Source organism: Malaclemys terrapin, chromosome 10 (assembly GCF_027887155.1).
Source record: "Malaclemys terrapin pileata isolate rMalTer1 chromosome 10, rMalTer1.hap1, whole genome shotgun sequence".
Taxonomy (NCBI): Eukaryota; Metazoa; Chordata; order Testudines; family Emydidae; genus Malaclemys; species Malaclemys terrapin.
This window is the reverse complement of record NC_071514.1, coordinates 6,064,667-6,087,803: the sequence shown is the minus strand read 5'-3', so window position 1 is coordinate 6,087,803 and position 23,137 is coordinate 6,064,667. Positions and strand designations below refer to the sequence as shown.

General features: G+C 43.9%; 1 protein-coding gene across 2 annotated transcripts in view; it reads right to left on the bottom strand.

The window, feature by feature from the left end:
* The window catches only part of MEGF11 (multiple EGF like domains 11), a 253,506-nt gene that overhangs the window by 8,187 nt on the left and 222,182 nt on the right, over positions 1-23,137 (bottom strand). Inside the window, exons 21-22 of one of the 2 annotated variants that reach the window (XM_054041093.1) lie at positions 13,278-13,344; positions 4,733-4,789 (exon numbers count right to left, since the gene is read on the bottom strand). In XM_054041093.1, coding sequence (XP_053897068.1) covers positions 4,733-4,789; positions 13,278-13,344 — 124 coding nt within the window. The remainder of the gene's footprint in view (positions 1-4,732; positions 4,790-13,277; positions 13,345-23,137) is intronic. The other variant, XM_054041094.1, reaches the window with a different exon arrangement.

Sequence of the window (23,137 nt, the reverse complement as noted above, 5' to 3'; positions counted from 1 at the left end):
AATCACCCAAGTTCCGAACAAAATGCCAAAATTTCAACTTTTATTGTGAAATGAAATTCTGAAAAAAAATGTTCATTTCAAATTAATCTGAATGTTTCTTTTTGATACATTTGGAATGTTTAATGTTTCATGATACATCGGAATGTTTCAACCCTTTTATTTAATTTTTATCTTTATACAATAAAGTAACTGTCAAAACTAAAATAATTTAGAAATGAAAAAATCAAAACTTTTCATTCCAAAAATGTTCAGTTTTTTTCCTAAATGAAATGTTGTCAAAATTGATACGACTGCATGAAAGATTTCAGTTTTGTTGAACCAATGGAAAACTGTTTTGACAAAAGAATTCTGACCAACCCTAGGTATGCTGTATTTTTTATACAAAGTGTCTGAATCCTTGAGTTAAGTGCAAAACTCAACCTTAACTACGGGATCACAACAGCACGTCTATATTTTGCATTTATGTTCAATAAATATATTAAATGGGACACAAATAGAAATCAAAGGAATGTCTGCTCTTCATAGTTTAACCCCCTGAGCCCAAGTTCCCCAGACACTGTGAGGACCATGCCACAGAATGAGATTTCATTTTTTCTACTAACATCAGAATACGCTACTCCCTTCCACAGATCAGCCTTCATGCCCTTTTGCTATACACTTCCTGAGTATCCTAGGGCATAACAAAGACAAGACTTAAAATGTATAATCATGAATATCAGAAACATTATTTATAAAAGCCATGACAATTTCCATCCACCCACACCCAAAATACACACCCATGCAAAACACAGTTTGAGATGATTGCAGACTTTACTAAGTTATGTGTCATTGGAAGCTGTTTTAAAGCAGACTCAGAGCAAAACAAGAAGAAAAGGGATGAGATGGGAGAACGGGAATGCAGCGGTATTCACCATACACCTCGTGCTAGCTTCCTCCTTTTTATGGTTGCTACTGTCACCTGCTCTCTGCTGCTGAGCTGTATGCAACTCTCTGAACTCATTTGCCGAGAATGAAAAGTCATTTTAAAATGCAAAGCAGGTTTTCTCCAGAAACAACTGACATGGGCAAAGGCAGAGCTAAGCTAGGAGACAAGCATGGTCTCGTGGAGCGGGACTGCATTGGGAGTCCAGACACTTCTATTCCCAGCTCTACCACTGAGCTGTGTGTGACCTTGGGTAAGCCACTTCCTCTCTCTGCCCTTCTGTTTAAACAGTAAGCTCTTCAGGGCAAGGGGGATCTCTTCCTGTGTGTCTGTACTGCTGCCAGCACCATGGGGCCCTGACTGAGACTGGGGCCTCTAGGTCCTGCTGTCACACAAATAACAAAAAGAATGCGACATTCCTTATTGGGAAATAGAAGGGTCAATGGCCTGATTCTCCAAGCCCTGCTCAGGTTAGTCATCCCATTGCTGGGAGACTTGGGTGAGTAGGGTCTGCAGGATCAGGTGTCAGCATTTTGTATCAATGTTTCTTTACGTTTCCTCTCTGTGTATGTGCAGCAGTAGTAGATCACTCTATCCCCATTGAGTGATCTGGATTTCTACCACCAACAGAGCTCAGGTGAACCCTCGCCTAAGCAACCATGACTTATACGCATGGTTAGGGGGATAAATGCCAAAGCTTTTCTCTGTGCGACTCCAATTGTCCTGGGACTGTCTTTTCTGAGTGACTCAGCCTGCAGACATGCTGCCGCTCTCAGGGGCAGAAGATGGGTTCGGAGAGTTATGTACAGATCAGTAGCTTGGGTGCTGTGAGTAGAACATGCCCCCGCACAGAACTGAACTCATCGGATGTTTCATATACTGCCTTCTATTAAAACAAGATACTTGCTGGATTAAGAGCAATAGCAGTGTACTGCCTACACTCCAGGAGTTCTTCCTCTCTTCCCCTCCCTTTTTTTCACCCTCACCGCACCCCCAAGGGCCCAGCACCCCAGACCGCAGTCTCAGTAGGATGCACACATTTCTGTCGTTTAAATGCCTGTTCGCTGCAGAAAACCAGTTACTCTGAATACCTGATGCATGAATCACATTAACCGTATACAAATTACTGAAAGTGTTCTGGGGAAAACCTCATGACCGGGTAGAGGTCTGTGACACAGCTCCCTATGTGCTGTACGGCACTGAGGCTAACCTACACAGAGTGACTGCACACAAACAATAAAACCGGACACGCTTACGCAACCCCACCTGCCCTGCTGGTGTCAATGGGCAGAATTCCGCTCACACCTACTGAGCTCTGCCCACTGAGTGCAGTTCTTTTGAAATCCCATCACAGCCCCTTTTGAAAATCCCACAAGGTGCCTCTCTGCATCTGCAGGCACCTAAACTCCTTTGAAAATCCAGCCCTGTCTCATTGCTTATTGCAGTCAGTGACACACCCCTTTAACGATCAGCTGTGTGTGTTTATAGTGCTCGAACAACGAATGAAGACCTTTACTTCCAAGAGAAGTAACGGAATTCTCAGTGGCCTGGACCACTTGCAGGTGTGAATTTTGAACAGCAACAAGCAAAGTGAACTGATCGTGCGAAGAAAAAGGCTAAAATCCTAAATAAGTAATGAAATATGTAACAGTGGGGAAAACCTTCCATAGACCACTGGGACTGTGCTTCTTTATCTTCACATATGTAGTCATAAATATGTCTCTCTCTATATATATATTTTGGCTAGGCTTGGAAGGATTTGATTTTTAATCGGTAAATGTCGATTTCACCATACACACACACAAACCGAAGAAAAAATATTTTCATCAATGATCATGAAAATCGGAAGCTAGGCAAATAAGATGAATGCTGCTTGAGAATTTATTAGAGTTTGATTTAAGGATATTTACTTTGTATATTCTGACCTGTGATATTGACAATTTGTGCCTTAAGGGTTCTAAAACTTTAACTTTTTGAATATCAGTGTCTACTGTCACTGTATTGCCTAATCCCCCATAATTATGAAAAATTAAATCAATACCAGAAAAAAGCTTAAAAATAAACATCAATATTATCTGTTGAAATTATAAAACAATAAAATTTGAATTCTGCCAAGCCTAATTATTGAGACAAGATGGGTGAGGTAATAACTTTTATTGGACCAACTTCTGTTGGTGAAAGGGACAAGCTTTTGACCTTACACACAACTCTTCTTCAGTTTAATTATGAGGTGTGCAGGTGTGAATTCAGACTGTGTGTTTATATCATTATTTTCACTTTGTAAAAATAAATGGTGATTTATTTTAATCTACTTTTGTACTGATAGTTTCTTTGACGATACTGTGAGTAATTTATTGTACAGTAGATTTTCTTTCATTGGAAGATAAAGGGCTTTTACTGAACAGGGATATCAGTCAAGTCACTGGAAGCAATACCAGTCAATGGAATAAGGAAAAACATATGGAAAACTAACATTTTTTCCTCTTAATATTTTGACAGATCATGTATAGTGAGTTTCCTTGAAGCTGTACTAACTATTCTCACTTAAGGCAATGGGACAAATCAATCTTTTCTTACATATTATATTATTTTTATGAACAAAAAATATTTTCATTCTCTAGGCCTGGCTGAGGGCTAGTAATACACCTCTCAGGGCTGGTCATTGCCATATATATGTTTCAGACTCATGGGCCATCTTCCATCAATTTAATCAAAAAGGGCCAGATCCTGCAACCCTTACTCACATAGGCAGTCCCATTTGGTTTCATGTCAGGACAGCTAGCACAAGTAAGGTTGCAAAGTATCTTATTGAAGGAGACTGTCAAATATTTAGTTCCCCAAATCAATACACAGGGCCAAATTCTCAGATGGTGCAAACTGAGGTGGCTCCATTGAAGTCTACACCAGCTGAGATTTTGGCCTCATAAACCTGCATATTCTAGAGGGATACTGAGTCCTCCTAGTTTCACCTTCTGGACCAACCCTGCAGTCCTCACTGGCCCAAAGGTTCATGGAAGTCAATGAGAGTCTTGCCTGAGGAAGGGTTTTGTGGGCTTAGGGCTCACTATGTGTGTGGTTCTCGCCTTCAAAACCGGAATAACTCAAGTCAATTAGCAATAAAGCAGCCCCTGGGTTTCTGACACATAAAGAAAGCTGGGCTCGGGTCTGAGCAGTGTTCAGGCAAGTCCTGCGTGCTCCACCGGTGCGAGCTGCACTCAGCTCAGTGTTTGTTCAATTATTTAATGCTGCAGTGATTGATTAAAATGCCTGTTGTGTACATTCTCTTTGGGTAGTGCACAGACAGAAGGCAATTTGTTTTATAATAGTGTTGTGCACACTGAAAGGTCCCCTAAAGAGCTTTACCATGCAATATGTTTAGTGACTTAGCAGACATACACAGCAGCCATTACATATTCAGCCATTGTTCCCCAAAGCCTTGGTAGGAATGCAGGCTTAGGGTCTTCAACTGGGCTAGGGACCTTTAACTTCCACCTAGCTAGACACATCTTGGTTTACCAACTCATCCAAATGACAATGGCAGTGCAGCACCCCTCCAAGTATTGCACTAGGTATTAAGCCTATGACCTCGTGAAGACTTGCCTCCATAATTTAAGGGTCAGACACCTCTGGCTCAGAGTCAGGAGGGCCACCTGCTAAGCCATGCAGGCGTATTTTGTACCTCATCCTTCTGTTGCTTTCTTTTCATAGGCAACCATTTTTCAGGTGTTCAGGATTCCTATCTCACCTCTTCTACCACACCCCTCCTGTCAACCTCCTTGCTAGGGTTACTGCAGGCATTCAATACTATACCTTTGAAGTTTTTTTCCATTATGTATGTGTTCTGACGTCTATCCATCCCACAAGCACCTGCATAAAAATGATATATAATGGAAAACAAATGAATATTTATGTAAATTGGAGTGCTTTGACTAATGCGTAGCATATATTCTTTCCCCTCTGTTCATTAAGGATCCTATTTGGGGACACGCTTAGGCATGGGCTTAGCTTTAAACATGTGCTTGAGCCCCATTTTGACGTCAACAGGACTTAAGCACATGGTTAAAGTTAAGTTCCTACTTAAGAGTTTCTCTGAATAGGAGTGCTTTCCTGAATCAGGACACCACTTCTCACCAAGAACAAACTACCCTTCAGGAGAACAGAAAAAAAAAATCTGCTGATAAGTTCACTCCTGAAGCAATTAGTTTAGAGATGTATGCAAAAAACAAACAAAAAACCACCCGAACAAACCAATGTAACACTAGACGTTTCAGATTATGGACCAGGTTATATTGCAAGACAGTTAATTTTAGGGGATATTTCATCTGTGGATTTGAAAGTTATTTATTCACTAGCTTTGGTTCAGAGACGTTGACTTCATTTATCTGCACATGATTTAATAAACAGACAAGACAATTATCCTGAAGTGGTTGCACAGCTGGCTCAAAGTGTAGCAATTTACAGCAGGCTGCCAATTTCAAAGAAATCGACTTATGAAATTCCATAGGAACATGCCACTCAAGTTACTTGCGGGGGAGGGGATCCTATTTGAGTTTACTAGCTGGTGTTGCTTAAAATCACCCCAGGTAACAACCAGGTTTAAGAGAACACCAACTCTAGCTCCTACATTCTTCTTAACTCCATCGTCTGGCATTTCTTACAGTCTAGCAGAGCCAATGCAAACTCAGTTACAGAAATAGCACCATATAACTTCTAAAATTCACAAGCTCTGTTATTCGAGAAGCCCTGTGAATAAGATGTTCAAGGATTCTCCTAACCATGGAGAATCCTTGAACATCTTATTCACAGGGCTTCTCGAATAACAGAGCTTCCTTGGTCTCTGCAGAGAACAAGAATAATCTCTCACCCCATCCCCCACAGCAGCAACCTGCTCCTTCTTCATGCCAGAGGCGGTGGCTGCAGCCTTGTTTTTCACTGAATAAGTCACCATTGCCCTCAGGCTACCAACAGTCCAAAGTTACAAACCATCGGCCCTGATTCACAACTGCTCCATCCCTGAGCAGAGCACAGGAAAGGGGGCTGGAGGAGCAGGGCAGAGGTGGCTCTGCACCACCTTCGTGCTCCCTGTATTCTGGGGCTGGTCGAGCCCCTGGCAACAGTAAAGCAACCTTGAATTTTGCTTCCCATAGCCCGCTATGAACCACTGTCCTGTCCCAGCCTGCCTCCTCCTTGCCCTCCGTCCTCTCCCAGCATATCCTCCAGGAGCTGGGAGCAGCGGGAAAAGGCTACACTGGCAGTTCGAGGCCAGTGGGGGAGCCCTCTTCCATAGGGGGATTCCCAGGGGGTTATTTCTGCCCTCTTGAAGACTCTTTTATTTCACCAGAGTTGCAGAAAGGGGCTCTAAGTGCAATGGAGAACTGGTTCCAGTGCAGCTGAAGTGGAAAGTAACCTTGTAAAAACGGCACTTTCTCACTCAGTCCAGCGTCTCCTGGTGCGTACCAGAGTCTCATCTGCTTACATGCATGGAGCTATAAGTGGGCACATGTCCCCTGGGGTTGGTGGTGCTCCAGGAGGCTTCACCTTTGAAGTGGAGTGTGCACCAACTCCTCAGCATCCCCAAATGTGGGGCACTACCTTAAGGGGACATTGAGCCCTTAATAATGTCCAGAATAACTGTCGAAAGAGTCAACATTCACAGCATCAGCACAAGGAGCAGAGCTACCTGGCCAGCGTCCTTGCAGAAGTGGGGATGGAGAATGAATGGGGGGCAGTGTACTGTTCAGGGTTGGGCAAGGAGATGGAGCCCGATTACAATCAAATAGTAATTGGGATGGAGCTAAGCAGTTCGGCCTGCATGGAATAGAGATAGCAGCAGGGTTAGTGAGGTGGAGTGGGTTATCCCAGTATAAAGGAGGCAGCAGCAGAGACGAAGGGGAGTCCCAGCCTACAATGAGCAATGGGTGGGGACCATAGGAAGGGACACGGCTTATGTAATGCAACAGTATCCCGTGAAGAGTCCCTGACCTACAAAAGCAGTAGCAGAGCAGAGAGAGGAACAACCTTGCTTGGTGGCCCAAAATCCTCAGAACATGACCTAGTCCCTGCAAACGGCTTGAAAATATTGACTAACGTCATCATATTTAGAGACAAAACAAGAATGGAAGAAAATTGGAGCGATGCTGCAGGGCGGTATCCCAGTAGATGTTAGGGATTAATGAGCAGATAAAGATGTCTGTAGAGAGGAACGGCATGATTTAGTGACTTATCAGGTCAAGTTTTACCCCAAGAAACAAGAAGTCATCTTCACTGAAACATGAAGTCAGTCTATGTACGGTACTGTTATATCTAGGCTGGGTGCCCTCATGAGATGTATACAGAAATCTCTCCATTACACCTATGAAGATCTAAAGCAACATCCTGATGAAGAGTTCTGAATAAATGATCGGTGACTGTTGTCTAGATCCACTAACATGCTCCTGCAATTTGGTAGTTCAGAAACTAAGGCTGGGTCTACGCTACCCGCCTGAATCGGCGGGTAGAAATCGACCTCTCGGGGATCGATTTATTGTGTCCCGTCGGGACACGACAATTGATCCCCGAATCGACGCTCTTACTCCACCAGCGGAGGTGGGAGTAAGCGCCGTCGACGGGAAGCCGCAGAGGTCGATTTTGCTGCCGTCCCTACAGCGGGGTAAGTCGGCTGCGATAGGTCGAATTTGCGCATCTTAAATCGACCCCCCCCGTAGTGTAGATGTAGCCTAAGCATACTGATAATTCGCTAAAAACATAAAATCGGCCATACTGAGTCAGACCAATGGGCCACCTAGTCCAGTATCCTGTCTTCCAACAGTGGCCAGTGCCAGAGGCTTCAGATGGAATGAACTGAACAGGGCAATTTATCGAGTGATCCGTCCCTTGTCATCCACTCGCAGCTTCTGGCAATTAGAGGTTTAGGGACATCCAGAGCATGAAGTTGCATCCCTGACCATTTTAGCTAACAGCCATAGATGGAATTATTCTCCAGGAACATCTCATTTTTTTTGAACCCTGCTTTACTTTTGGCCAATCACAACATCCCCCGGCAATGAGTTCCACAGGCTGACTGTGCGTTGTGTGAAGTACTTACTTATGTTTGTTTTAATCCTGCCTCCTATTAATTTCATCAGATGACCCCTGGTTCTTGTGTTATGTGAAGGAGTAAATAACATTTCCTTATTTACTTTCTCCACATCAGTCATGATTTAATAGACCTCCATCATATCCCCCCTTAGTTGTCTTTTTTCCAAGCTGAACAGTCCCAGTCTTTTTAATCTCTCCTCGTATGGAAGATATTCCATATACCTAATAATTTTTATTGCCCTTCTCTGTACTTTTCCAATTCTCATATACCTTTTTTTGAAATACCTGGGAGACCAGAACCGCACACAGTATTCAAGGTGTGGGCATACTATGGATTTACAAAGTGGCATTATGATATTTTCTGTCTTCTTATCTCTCTCTTTCCTAATGATCCCCAACATTCTGTTTGCTTTTTTGACTGCTGCTGCACACTGAGCAGATGTTTTCAGAGAACTCTCCACGATGACTCCAAGATCTTTTTTGAGTGGTAACAGCTAATTTAGACCCCACCATTCTGTATGTAGAGCTGAGATTATGTTTTCCAATGTTCATTACTTTGCATATATCAACACTGAATTTAATCTGCCACTTTTTTGTCCAGTCACCCAGTTTTGTGAAATCCCTCAGTAACTTTTCATGAGGGCCAGATTCTTGATCTCAATTCCCTTGGTGTAATTTCAGTGGAGCTTGTACCATTGACATTGGCAATACACGTACTCCTGATTCACTCCAACTGAGAGCGGAATTTAGTGTGTGAACTGCTTGGAGCAGGGACCTCAGCTTTTGTTTGTCTGTCAACCACCATGCACGCTTATGGTAGTACAGGAATAATAATGAGATCTGCCTTTTCCAATTACTTTCCAGGCAGGTCAATATTTTGCTGCATAACCTTGAATATATCCTTTATATTTAAGATTTGTCTATTTCTCATTAAAAGGAGAGAAGAGGCTGAATCAAAACTCATGATCCAGACGCCCCAATCGTCCCAAACGTTCCCATCCAAATCCAGCTTGGGCCCGTCTCGAACAGTCGCCTCCCCTGTTGGTTTTAACCATTTGTTAGACCAAGCTTTTCTGAATGCACAGGACTCAGTCTTGCAAACTCTTACCCATGGAAATAGGCCTTACCAAGATGAGTGGACCATACCAGCGCAAGTCCCACTGAACTCCAGGGGGCTACTCATGTAAGGACTACTTGCTTGAATGAGGGTTTGCAGAATTGTGCCTGTAAAGCCCAATTTGTAAACAGAAAGAACCTCTGGAGATTCTCCTTGATTACCGAGTTTTCTGTGAGGGTGTATTTGTGTACCGTTAGGCAATGGGCAGTTGAAATGGAAAGGCCAGGATTTAGCAGGCTGGGTTAGCATAATGCACCTGCGCTAAAGGTAAGAATGCAGCATGGGCATGAGGAAAGCTGCTGTCTGCCTAGTGAAGCACTAACCCTAGGACTGCAAAAGTTTAAGTTAGGTCTCTTTTACCTAATGCAATGGCAATCACTTCCTTATCCCCCAGTGGAATCAAACGTGATCTTTCAAAGAACCCCACAGTGTAATTTTCATGACTTTCCCCCTCTTTTCTATTGCCTAATAAGCTAAACGCAAAACCAAAACAGGCCGGAGAAGTGGAACAGAGAGGACATGGAGCCCAGAACAGAACAGATCATATGTTCACTAAATGTTGCGTAAAAGTGACAGAAAACTAGGACAACTAACGTTTTAAAGACATACTGGTAGGTGCCCTGTGGTAAGGCAGCTGCCAAAGACAATATAATTGCTAGTTTTATTATTGAACAGGATACCAGACAGACCAAATTAATGATCAAGTCACCTTCCACTGAGCCAGAGAGCACTGGTTGACTGATCCCCATGTATATGTATATGTATACATATATGTATTCCATATATGTATGTTCCATACATAGTGTATATTTCATAAATGTTTCTTTTGTTGTAGTTATCTGGACTCAAGATTTGAAAGAGATGAACGGAAAATTAACAGAAGTAACATCAATACAATTCAACCTAATTTCCAAAACCGTATAAGCAAGTTAACACACCCACCCACCCACCCACACACTTTGTCTCTGCTACATCATGCTTTCATAACCCTCTTTTGATACTGGTGTTTACAACACTCCTCAAAATTCTCCTGCAGGGCCCCCAGAGCTGCTGAGAGATGTGTGCTCTATTATTTTGTTAACTGGAATGTGAAAATACATAAATATTCCAGTTCTGGAGATCCTGAATTTAGGGAAATTTTAGGTCTGGGTCTAAATCCGATATGCTACTAGCCTCTTCTATTACAGACTACACCAAAATCCTGGATTGAAGCTTTCTCCCATACATCCTGATCTTTGAAACAATTTTGAACCAAATTTGGATCCAAACATTGTGGATCTCAAACAATTGAAGCATATCTGTATTTATAATGGCTGTTTAGTTGTTGCAAATATAAAACGAGGTGCTCAGACACTGCATTTGTGGACAGTCTTATGAAAAGCCCCATGGCAGACAGCATCAGCCATTCTTGTTTACAGCATGTTGCTTCTAAGACTTGATTTAATTAGCAAAATAATGTGGTTTTTTTGTAAACTTATTGAGTGGTTTGAGACTTTGGACCTATTTAGCATGGGCTCCGGAGGCTAAAACCTGTACACTTACTGGTATTTTTTTCTCCATGCACACACGTACTAGCTTGTTATTTTAGGGCAGTGGTTCTCAAACTGGGGCCGCCGCTTGTGTAGGAAAAGCCCCTGGCGGGCCGGGCCGGTTTGTTTACCTGCCAGGTCTGCAGGTTTGGCCGATCGTGGCTCCCACTGGCTGCGGTTTGCTGCTCCAGGCCAATGGGGGCTGTGGGAAGTGGCAGCCAGCAAACCCCTTGTCCCGTGCCGCTTTCCGCAGCCCCCATTGGCCTGGAGCAGCGAACCGCGGCCAGTGGGAGCCGCGATCGGCCGGACCTGCGGACCCGGCAGATAAACAAACCAGCCTGGCCCGCCAGGGGCTCTCCCTACACAAGCGGCGGCCTCAGTTTGAGAACCACTGTTTTAGCGTGTCACCCACACCAGAATAACATGACCCAGAATATTCTAAAGCCAGACAAACAGGCAATACATTCAATATTCCTGTAATGGGAGGCAGGGAAGAGAAAAAACAAAGACAAGCCACTCCCTGAAGCTGACAGGACGAGGTTTCATGCAGGTAATGCAGCCAAGTAATATACCCCGAATCAAAGTCTACGGCTCAAACACTGATCTCTCTGCAGCGCATCCATGACAATAAGTTCTGTACTGGGGTTTATCTGTCAGAAGCATGCCTGTCGCCATCAAGGTTCCTCCAATCCCCTTAAACAGATACAATTACCTCTGTAAAGTATTTGCGACTCAGAATTTGAGGTTTTCACAGTTCAATGTGAATTTGAGAAGATAGGCTGATTCTGAGCCTTTTATTGCTCAAAAGCAGCGGCATTTTCAAATGAGAATCTGCTAATTTTTCATGCAAAAATGGCCTTGTTTTGGAGCAAAAACCTCAACATTTTGAAAGTGAGGCTGGGTGATCCTCAATTTCCATGCTGAAACTCAGAGAAAATGCACATTTTTTTATGCTTCCATGTGAAACTGAACGTTTTCTGGAAAATTTGGTCTAAAACAAGACATCTGGGCAACAAAGTGCAATGAGATCTCTTACTAATCTGCTCATCATTATTGAATGTCACTCTTTTCATATCCAAAGGCACCTAGAAATGCTTTTGCTAGTAAAAAAAACCCACGCAGGTGTACAAACCAAGTCTGGTACACAGGAGGTGCAAGAGGCCACAAGCAAATGAAAACAGTGTTTGCAAGTAAAGGAGTGATAAAGTGGTAGAGGAAAAACTAAGATGAAGATAAACTTCATTTGTGCAGAATTCATATGCCTTCCCCTCAATCTCTATATACGATAGGCAAACACACATCAGGATAGCCAGCAGCTCTATGAATTACCATGCAGATGAGCACATCAATGGCTGGTGAGACAGAAAGCTTTGCATTGAAATCCTACAGGTTTGTGATTTTCCTGAAGCAGGAATTGAAAATGACACTTGGTCTATGGGTGTAGGCATTGCTATCCTCAGCCAATAAAGCACTGTTTAACCAAGGGAATAGTGACAGACGTAAGGCCCAATGGTATTTCACATTCATTCCTCTGCCTAGAGTGTTGTGAGATCTCACATAATTCTGCTTACCACTAGCCTTTCTGCACACTTTATTTCCAGCAAGGTTTCAGCAGCCAATACCAGAAGTAAGAGGCAAATGCTTTCTGCCATTGACGAGCTACATTTCAGGTGTTCAGACAGGATAGTTTTTCAGCAGCATATAAAATATGGCATTTTACCTACTTGGAGATGCCAGCTGCTCAAACCATGTCAGAACTCATGCTGGGGAATGGAAAGGAACATTGGGCCTGACGCACTGTTACAGTTGGGTTGCTTTCTACCACACTGGTGGTGCCAAGCAGATCTAAAGCTGGCCACTGGAGGATTAACTGGGATGTAGTAGCTCCTACCTCACCCCTCCTTTCTAGCTACAGGCTTCAAAGGGAATTTTACTGAGTAAGGCTTGTAGGGTTCCCAACTTATTTAATAATTTATAGCACTTAAGCAGGAAAGAGGGACAGAAATCTTAACTTGAATATGTTTCACTGTTCTAAGTGAGTTCCAAAAAGACATCCCATGCATGGAATAGACCAGGGGTCGGCAACCTTTCAGAAGTGACGTGCCGCGTCTTCATTTATTCACTCTGATTTAAGGTTTCGCGTGCCAGTAATTTTAACGTTTTTGGAAGGTCTCTTTCTAGAAGTCTATAATATAGAACTCAACTGTTGTTGTATTGTATGTAAAGTCAATAAGGTTTTAAAAATGTTTAAGAAGCTTCCTTTAAAATTAAATTAAAATGCAGAGCCCCCCGGACCGGCGGCCAGGACCCGGGCAGTGGGAGTGCCACTGAAAATCAGCTCGCGTGCCGCCTTCGGCACTCACGTGCCATAGGTTGCCTACCCCTGGAATAGATCAATGTGGTTCAACAGGCCAAACCAGAAAGCCAGACCGTCCGCTCAATTTCCACAAGGTGTGGTTCGTGGTAAAGAAAACTACTGTCAAGTCTAGATCTTTCATCGCTAGTAATTCTTGTAGTGAAATAAAGACAATGCCAATATTATTTTATTGTTAGTGCCTTTATGGATGACTGAACTGGCCTTGGAATTGCTCTAAATTCTACTTAAACAATTAAATTGTTTAAAGTTACTGACCTAGTTCATTCAGATAGCTGTACGGTCTCCGGTCTGCAGTTTCTCTGTCAAGGACTTTGTTACTGAGCTGTTCAAAAAGCATGACAATGAGTTAACACTGAAACAAACAACCCCACCACTCAAGACCTTGACCCAACTATACCATAAACCAAAATGGTAGGTGAACATTACTTCTGCCTCACCAACTCAGTTCTTCATATATATATAATTTGAAAGTTTTTAGCTACCATACGGGAAAAATCACAAAGGAAGGACACTTCACTAAGCAATGTACACAAGCATGCTGGAAAAATGCATGACTTCCTAGGGCAACCATTAATTATAAATCAAATGTTTGTGCAAATGGAGAGACATACTGGCAGCTTCAAAGCAAATGATGACTATGAATATAGCAAAAAAACCCTACATAAGCATGCAGGCATGAGCTGTTTGGAATAAGGGGAATTTAATTATGCATCGATATATTTAGTGAACAGATATAAAAGAGACAAGATTTCTCACAATTCAAGGAAAATAACATCAAGAAGAACCAGGCATGAAGCCACAGGCAGATCTGCCAACACCATCAGAAGAGAGTCCAGGGCTTCCATCCATACACCACTGCTGGAAAGTTTTATCTTAGAGACTGGCATCTGGGTCATGCCATGTGCCAAGGCTGCACTAGCAGCTGGCTTCTGGGCTAGAGCAGATAGAGAAAGTCGAAAAGGAAAACAGCCCAGGTTGCCAGCAACAGAAAACAGCAGCGGCCGGTGAAGGCACGTTACCATATGCTCTTGAGTTTGCTGCCATTTCTAGAATGTATGTCAAGAGAAGCTTAAACTGAGCCAGACTAGCATTTAGCCACAAGCCTGGTCGAGGGGGCACTGCAGAGACATCATGGCCCAGAAGCAGCACTGGAGAAATCGGTATCTGAGGCATGATCTCCCTAGTACTGTTCTAGGGTGGGCACTTCGCAGCAACCATTGAGTTGATGCACAATGCTCCCCTTGTCTGTTGACCTATGCAGAAGGATTAGGACTCCATCCCCACACTGGAAGGAGCAGAAGGGAAGAGTCCTTATGCACTCTGGTGGTTGTGCAGGGCTCACTCAGGTTCTGGGTCTCTGTATGCAGAGACGTTAGCACTATTGAACTTATGGACCTTACATTCAGAGCCAAGGTGCCTATGGATAAACAGGAAGGGCCTGTGATTTGCTGTAGCTGGTTGGGAATTTTCCAATGAAATGTTTTGTCAGAAAATGACGATACATTGAAAACAAACTGTTTGCAGCAAAAGGGCCATTTGGACATCTTTCCTGATTCAAAACATTTCTGGAAAGAAAAAAAAAAGTTTTGAAATCTGTCAGCCATTCCATTTCAACCTTTTTAAATGAAAATTTTGGGGTGTTTCAAATTTTCAATTAATTTATACAAAAAAAAGCAAAGGTCAAACTCAAAACAAAACCTTTCAAGTAACATGATTTGAAATTTCTCTTGGATTATTGTTTACAACATTTTCAAGATTCTGATAGATCTGGGGCCAGGAAATTTTTTTGAAATCTTGAAGACTCTGCTGGGATTGGAAAATTGTTTCCTGCCCAGCCTTAGCAGTTATCTAGTTACTGTGGACACCATTTTACAAAACACATTTATTTCCCATGCTCCGGTGTTTGACTTTAGCCCAGTGTTTCTGGCATTCCCTATGGTTAGAATGGAAATGCCATGGTAAATTTCCAACTGCACGCAGTGAATCTGATATACAGGTGTCCATTTTTATTTCAAACTCAGAACAAAAGCTACCTCAGACTAAATTCTTCTATACGATATCTATTGCCGTGTACTGAACCGTATGTAGTGTGCTTAAGGCTAACAGCTTACTCACGAAATGCATATAAAGTGGCACCTTAGTGGAACAATCTGAAATTCGCTATTCCTAGTGTAGAACAAAACTTCACATGGTACTGGGTGAGTGCTCCTAGTGCCATAGTGAGACTGGAACTGTGCAAAGCTCATTCACGCTGAGTGTGATTCTCATGTGTTCGTACCACCAGAATTTCACTTTGTTCTGGGTTTGAATGGATCCAAACCTCCATGTGAATTCCAACTGAAACCGCCAAGTTTCACCTGGCCTCAGCGCAAAGATGTCCAAAGTCACAGTTCTAATGTGAAAGCATGAATTGGATTTGCCTGAAGGGCTCAGGGAACTTTCCTAAATCACGGCTGAGTTTGGAGTTAGTAACAGCATATGGAATCGGACAAGATCCTTAGGGGCTGGGGGCTTGTTATTAGCATTGCACGCAGCTCTGTACTGACGCTCTCTTTTAGGGAGTGCAAGGGATGCATTTGTATTTTTACTGGTGAGACTTAGTTTTGTGCAATTAAATCTGTATGGATATGGTAGGGGCTGTGGGCACGGTAGGTTTAAAAAAAAAAAGACAGGTACATGGGAATCACAAACCCTGGAGCCATTTGAAGCTAGTGCAGCTCGTGGTAGAGGACAAGGCCGATGCACACTGCTCCAGTGGGAGCTCCAGAAAGCCATGTGCCCGCAGCATGTACCATACTCCCCAGAGCTCAGGGGAGGCCTGGCCACTCTGCCACCTTTTGGAAGTCTGCTGCCAGGCACTCCCTTCTGCGTGGGGCAGCTCAGCTAGCTGCTGTAGAGGTGGGGAGCAGGGCAATTGGCTCATCCCATTTAGGTGCCTAGCCCTGTAGGGTCTTTGTGCTTGGGTGGGTCCAAGTCCTGCAGCCAATGCACAGGGGCACAAGCTGGGGGGACTCCTTATGCCATCTCCCTTTCCTCCTGCACCAGGGCAGGGTTGGACGCTCTTGCTCTTCCGTTTTCCTGGAGTTTAGTTTAAGGGAAGACTTGTAATAACCATGGGCCAAATCATGCAGTTCTTACTCCCCCACACTCACTTCTAATTGTTTGGAGGAGTCCCAGGTGTTTTATATATTGAGTACCAATGTGCATTAGTACACACACGGAGAACCCATAGAATCGTAGAAGTTCAGGACTGGAAGGGACCTCAATAGGTCATCTAGTCCAGTCCCCTGCACTCAGTGCAGGACTAAGTAATAACTAGACCATCCCTGACAGGTGTTTGTCTAACCTGTTCTTAAAAACCTTCAGCAACGGAGATTCCATAACCTCCCTAGGCAATCTGTTCCCGTGGTAAACTACCCAGACCTGATGTCCAACCTCAATCTTTCTTGCTGCAATTTAAGCCCATTGCTTCTTGTCCTATCCTCAGAGGTTAAGGAGAACAATTTTTCATCCTCCTCCTTGTAACAACCTTTTATGTACTTGAAAACTGTTAGCATATCCCTCCTCAGTCTTTTCTTCTCCAGACTAAACAAACCCCATTTTTTTGATCTTTCCTCATAGGTCGTTTTCTCTAGACCTTTAATAATTTTTGTTGCTCTTCTCTGGACTTTCTCCAATTTATCCAGATCTTTCCTGACAGGTGGTGCCCAGAACTGGACATAATACTCCAGTTGAGGCCTTATCAACAGGGAGTAGATTGGAAGAATTATTTCTTGTATCTTGCTTCCAACACTCCTGCTAATACATCCCATAATGATGTTCGCTTCTTTTGCAATAATGTTACACTGTTGACTCATATTTAGCTCATGATCCACTATAACCCCAGATTCATTTTCACAGTACTCCTTCCTAGGCAGTCATTTCCCATTTTGTATGTGTGCACTCAACGTATAAAATACAAGAAACGATATCTACATGTACACATGTAAACCTAGAGTACTGTGGTTCTCTAATTGCTTTCTGAAACAGTTTAGCTGAAAATAAACATGAAGACATGTTACACTGAGTCCCCATATCTGGAGTTATAAAGCGGGGTATTGTGTACACAAATGGATACTTGGGCCAACAAATGCTGGTTTGCACATCAGAATAAGGGTTCAGGCCATAACAGGTGTGATTGCACCCATTAAACACACACACAATTTGGACTAATGCTAGAACACTAGATTTGAAGGAAAAGAATATCCAAGTTGAATTTTTTCCTAATCTCTGTGAAAGATATACTTCAGTTCTACCACGACTATTAATCCAGGGTAGTCCTATGACCTGTGCTAGGCACAAGGTCAGACTAGAGGATCACAATGATCTCTTCTGGCCTTAAAGCCTAAGACTCTATTAATCTAACATTAGATAGACCAGACAGAGCAACAGTAGCAATGTCTGTTGCTTTATTCTATTCCTTCAAATTTTCTGTCTACGAGTGCCTTGCTCAATCAGCAAAGCTAAAATGTGTTATCAGCCCATTAGTCATCTCCCTGCCAGCCTCTCAGCCTCTCTTCTCATTCCCTCATCCCCAAAAGATAGACAGAAGCAGAGACAAAGATGATAAACCTTCTGGTGGTGTGTGATATTTCTAATCACAGTCATTCCGCCTGAGAACAGTGGCTGGTGATTGGGCATGCTCACACCTGGCTGGCTCCTCTGTGTATCTGGACTGCACTAATAGACAAGACAGGAGTCATTCGGTTTTTATTCAGCATTTCCTTGTTCTCTCTCTCAACCAAGGAAAGCATTGACAGAGATGATCATATGCCATGTGCAGAGATGGTATAGTCATAACAAACACAGACAAGTAGCAATCAATCACTAAAAAGCAGATAGCTTTGCAACTAGGCGTGGAAGGATTAGATTTGTATCGGTAAATGTCAGTTTCACTGTACACATGAACCAATGAAAAAAATATTCCACAGATAATAATTGATATGTAGATAGGCAAAGTACGAAAAATGCTGCCCGAGGACTTCTTAGAGTTTGATTTAAAGAATTTGCTTTGTTTATTTTGACATGTGATGTTGACAATCTGTGATTTTTCAGTGTTGTTGTAGCCATGTTGGTCCCAGAATATAAGAGAGAGAAGATGAGTGAGGTAGAATCTTTTATTAGACCAACTTCTGTTGGTGAGAGAGACAAGGTTTTGAGCTACACAGAGCTCTTCTTCAAGTCTCCGGAGGAGGGAGGGGCAACATGTTTCCAGGCACAAGCAAGAGATCCCCAGCTGCTTAGCCTGGATTAGCCCTATAGGGCATACAGACTTTGCTAATTATAGAAGCTTCTATTACCTTTTGAAACTTAAAATTGTAACTCATTTGTGTATCTAAGTTTATCTGCTTTAACCTTGTAAACAACTCTCCTGTTTAAGGAATCTTTATAGAGCTTATTATAGTATTGGCTACAAGTGTTGTCTTTGGCGAGAGATCTAAGGTGCAACTGAACTGAGGCAAGTGACTGGTCCTTTGGGACTGGGAGTAACCTGAATATTGCATCTAAAGAAGTGAGGTTCTTACCCACGAAAGCTTATGCTCCCAATACTTCTGTTAGTCTCAAAGGTGCCACAGGACCCTCTGTTGCTTTTTACAGATTCAGACTAACACGGCTACCCCTCTGATACCTGAATATTGCTGTGATTCTTGGTGTAAAGGACCATCTATCACAAAGGCAGGCTCAGCAGGGGGGCGAGATAACTGGAGTATCCAAGGGGGGCTGTCTGTGACTCCATGTTAAGGCTGTTATAGTGCCTGAGTAGTTCCCGCTAAAATTGGTTGGTGAAATCTAAATATAGAACAAACAACCAATCTGGGGTTTGTCCCCTGGTATTTAACAATCTGCCCTGAGGTTGGTTGTCTGACACCTTCCTCCCCACTAATTTTGCACAACTGTGAAAATTTAAATTTAAATTAATGGAGATATCCCATCTCCTAGAACTGGAAGGGACCTTGAAAGGTCATTGAGTCCAGCCCCCTGCCTTCACTAGCAGGACCAAGTACTGATTTTGCCCCAGATCCCTAAGTGGCCCTGTAGTGAGTCGGTGTGGCTCCCCTCCTGCCCAGAAGAGGGAGCCCACGTGCCGGCACCAGAGTGGGTGGGACCACCACCGCCTGTCCCCGCCCCCCGGAAGTCAAGGGGCGGGACAGGAAGTATAAAGGCCGGCCGCCAGAGCTCAGTTGGCGGCCAGCCACCACAGGGAGCAGACGTGTGGCCGGGAGCTCCCGGCCAGGAGACCGTCGAAGACCCTAGCTGGCCTGAGCTACCCCGGGCCCGCTACGAGGAGGAGCCGCCGGAGCCCGTTCACGCCCGCCACTGGGAGAACCCCTGGGAACCGAACCCCGCTAACCCTGAGGGTGAGACTGGACCCGAACCCCTCAGCCCCTGCTGCTATCCAGAGGAGCCGCCTGAGGACCATTGGCCGGACTTCCCGGCAGAGCTACCAGACTTGCCGCCGAGCCCGGGCAGAGAGGAGCCCATGCAGGTGGACTGGCCCGATCCCGGCGCAACGACCGAGGTAGGCTGTGAGGGGGATCACGGAAGTAGCCCGGGGGTAGCCGACCCCGGTCCGGCTGCAACTGAGTGTGAGCCTATGTCAGTGTGTTGCGGCCTGGATACCCCACTGACCAGCAGCGGCAGCAACCGCTGTTAGGGCCCCGGGCTGGAACGCAGTGGAGTGGGTGGGCCTGCGTTCCCCCCTGCCACCCTCCGTACGGGTGGCAGGCTTCCCCCTCACCCAACGCTCGGCTACAGAAGCCTGGGCCTTGAACTATTTGCCTGCTCAGCCCCTGCAACAAGGGCCTGAGCCTAACTGTGTTTGCCCCGCCCTGATCCAGGGCCTGGCCTCTGAACTATTTGCTCGCTCAGCCCCTGCAAACAAGGGCCTGAGCTTAACTGTGTTTGCCCCGCCCTGATCCAGGGCCTGGGCTTTGAACTGTTTGCTCGCTCAGCCCCTGCAACAAGGGCCTGAGCCTAACTGTGTTTGCCCCGCCCTGATCCAGGGCCTGGGCTTTGAACTATTTACCCGCTCAGCCCCTGCCATAAGGACCTGAGCCTAACTGTGTTTGCCCCGCCCTGATCCAGGGCCTGGGCTCTGAACTATTTGCCCGCTCAGCCCAGCAAGCAAGGGTCTGAGCTAACTGTGTTTGCCCCGCCCTGATCCAGGGCCTGGGCTCCTGAGCTTTAACTGTGGTTGCTCCGACTCTGCACCAAAGAGCCGGAGTTTCAGGACTAACTGACTGCTTATTCCCAGAGTAGTGAGTCGGTGTGGCTCCCCTCCTGCCCGGAAGGGTCGAGCCCCGGCTAGGACCTACTACAGGCCCCCTCAAGGATTGAACTCACAACCCTGGGTTTAGCAGGCCAATGCTCAAACCACTGAGCTATCCCTCCCCCTCTATTAAAATCAATAGAAATAAAAAAATGCCTTTAAAAATAAGCCTCAGAATTACCGACTGAAATTATTAAAAAAAAAAATAAAAATCAATCAAATTCTGCCAAGCCTATTTATCACATTGTAACACAGAAAGGAACCACACAATTTGGGCCACATCCTTATATGGTGTAAGCTGGCACAGCTTCAATATCTGTTTGTACCAGCTGAGCCAGTGGCCCCCTTCTTTTGGTTTGAGGCTTTGCAGTAGCAACACCGAGTAACAAATGGTGATTTCTAATCCAGCTGCACCATTTGGGTCACAGAGTTTCATTAAAAGCTTTGTTTTCCCAGGGTTTTTAAATAGGTCTGGCAGAATTAGATTTAAAAATAAAAAAGAAATTCTATGGGTAGTATTGATATTCATTTTTAAATTTTTTAAATTATTATTGATTTAAAATTTTCACAGTTGTGGGAAATCAAGGGGAGGTTCAGACAATAACTGTTTAATGACAATAGACGTTGAGATTCAAAAGATAAAAGCTTTAACACTGTTAAAATACAATTTGTCAATATCACATGTCAAAATATGTAAAGTAAATATCCTTAAATCAAACCCTAAGTTCTCAAGCTGCATTTTTCTTACTTTGCCTATCGGTAAATTTCGATTATTATCAATGGAAGTATTTTTAGTTGGTTGGTTTGTGTGTGTACAGTGATTGACGTTTACTGGCATTCACTGATAAAAATCTAATCCTTCCAAGCCAATTTAAACTCAGCCCACTGAACGAAAACTGGACATAAAAAAAAAAAATCAATTCTGGTCCAAAGCTGTTCAATTGAATAGTTTTGGGCCATTTCTGAGTTTTTACTATGCAGTAATTGCATGAAGTCTGATTACAACTGTCTTTTTGTGCTATGTTAAGTTGTTATTTTCTGCAAAGATGGAATATGCTTTTCATCTTCCGTGGAGAGCAACTGTTTCTGGAATATTTTTCCCCTTATAGTAAATTTTCCCAATGAAAAAAATCCTAGCATATAAACTTATATAAGGCTGAAATCTAGTTCTTATCTGGGCAAAACTTCCATTGAGATCAATGAGAGTCTAGCCTGAGTATAAATATCTCTAGGACTATCTGGCCAACCATTTGCAATCTGACAAGGATGGAATTTTTGAAGAAGCTTAACGTTAGCTAAGTAACTAACTCCCTTAGGCACTGATCCTGCACCACATACGTCAATGGCAGTTTAGCTTCTGATATTAATGGCAGCAGAATCAAGCCCTTAGGAGCCTTTCACAGCCCAGCCTAAGTCTCTGTATAAGCTACCGAGGACCAAGTGAACACAAGCCTCCTTTTTCCGTATTTGCAACTTTCATTCCTTTCTTTGGTAAATTTAAGTCAAAACTACTTTAAAGAGCTTTTTTGTGTGAACAAGTTAATTTGAACTAGTGGGGCGTCCCAGCGACCTCTGTTTTGCAATTTCTTATTTTATGTGAAGCTTTTGGTGAAATTTAGAAACTGCTTTAACAGCTGCAGATAAATCGGGAGTCTACGGGATTGACGCTGCAGCGCTTAACAGCACTAACAGTCCTTCTTCTCATGAATGATCCCAGTGAACTCAACGGGAGGTTTTGGTCCACAGCACATTTAAAAATCAGGGGAGGCGACTAAAAGGACCGACATGAAGAATGCAGATACGGAGTTGAATGCCCAACTCCATTCATCCACACTGGAGAAATTTGGCCCCGCAAATGTTATGGCACAGTTGCAGGGAAGTCAATGGAGTTAATACCAGGGATAAATTTGTTCAAAAACCAGCACAACCTGAATCATTATTCTGATCTGGTAAATACCAGCAATATGCTTGGTGCCATTTAAGACCCAAAAATAAAGACAGTCCCTGATTGAAGGGACTAACAATCCAAGAGACAGGTAGAGACAACACGAAGAGTGAAATTCTGACCATACTGAAGTCAATGGAAATATTGCTATTGATTTCAGTGGCAGCAGAATTTGACCCAAGTAATTGGACTAGTAACCTCACTCTTATGGAAGGAAGATGCTAACTTAGTGTAACAGGGTGTCCCATGGTCACACCCTGTACAGAGGCATAGAGCCCTTCTATTGCCTCACTCTGGAGTCAGGAGCTAGGACCCTGCATGTAGATGCTGAATTGTTCTGCTGACTCACACTGGCAACCAGACCAGGCTCTCTCTCTCACTGAACTCAAACTTCTAGATTAAGGGCTACTTTTACAATCTGCCAGGACCAAGCAACTGTCAAGACCCAAAAGGGGAAATCAGGACATAAGCTGCCCTCCCACCCTTATCCTGCTGTTGGAGAAGGGTGGGGGTCTAGCAATATTTCTTCTCTTTCTAGTTTCACTGTCAGAAAAGAAGACAGGCTCGTCAGACTGAAGTCTGGCAAGAGAGGGGTCACTAATGGCTACTCACTTTGCTTCTGCTTAAAGCCATCCCCACCCACCTTGTTTCCCAGTTAATCTGGCCAACATCCTGACCTCTCTCACATTCAATGAAACTGACTTTCTGCTGCTGAGCGGGGGGGGGGGGGGGAACAGGGACATAGTACAGGAACTGGGGGAGGAGAGAAAATAGGCGAGAGGGTGGAAGATAGAGAAAATGCAGGAGGACGAGACAGGACACAGGTAAAGGGATAAGAGGGGGAAATGGAAAGGATAATAA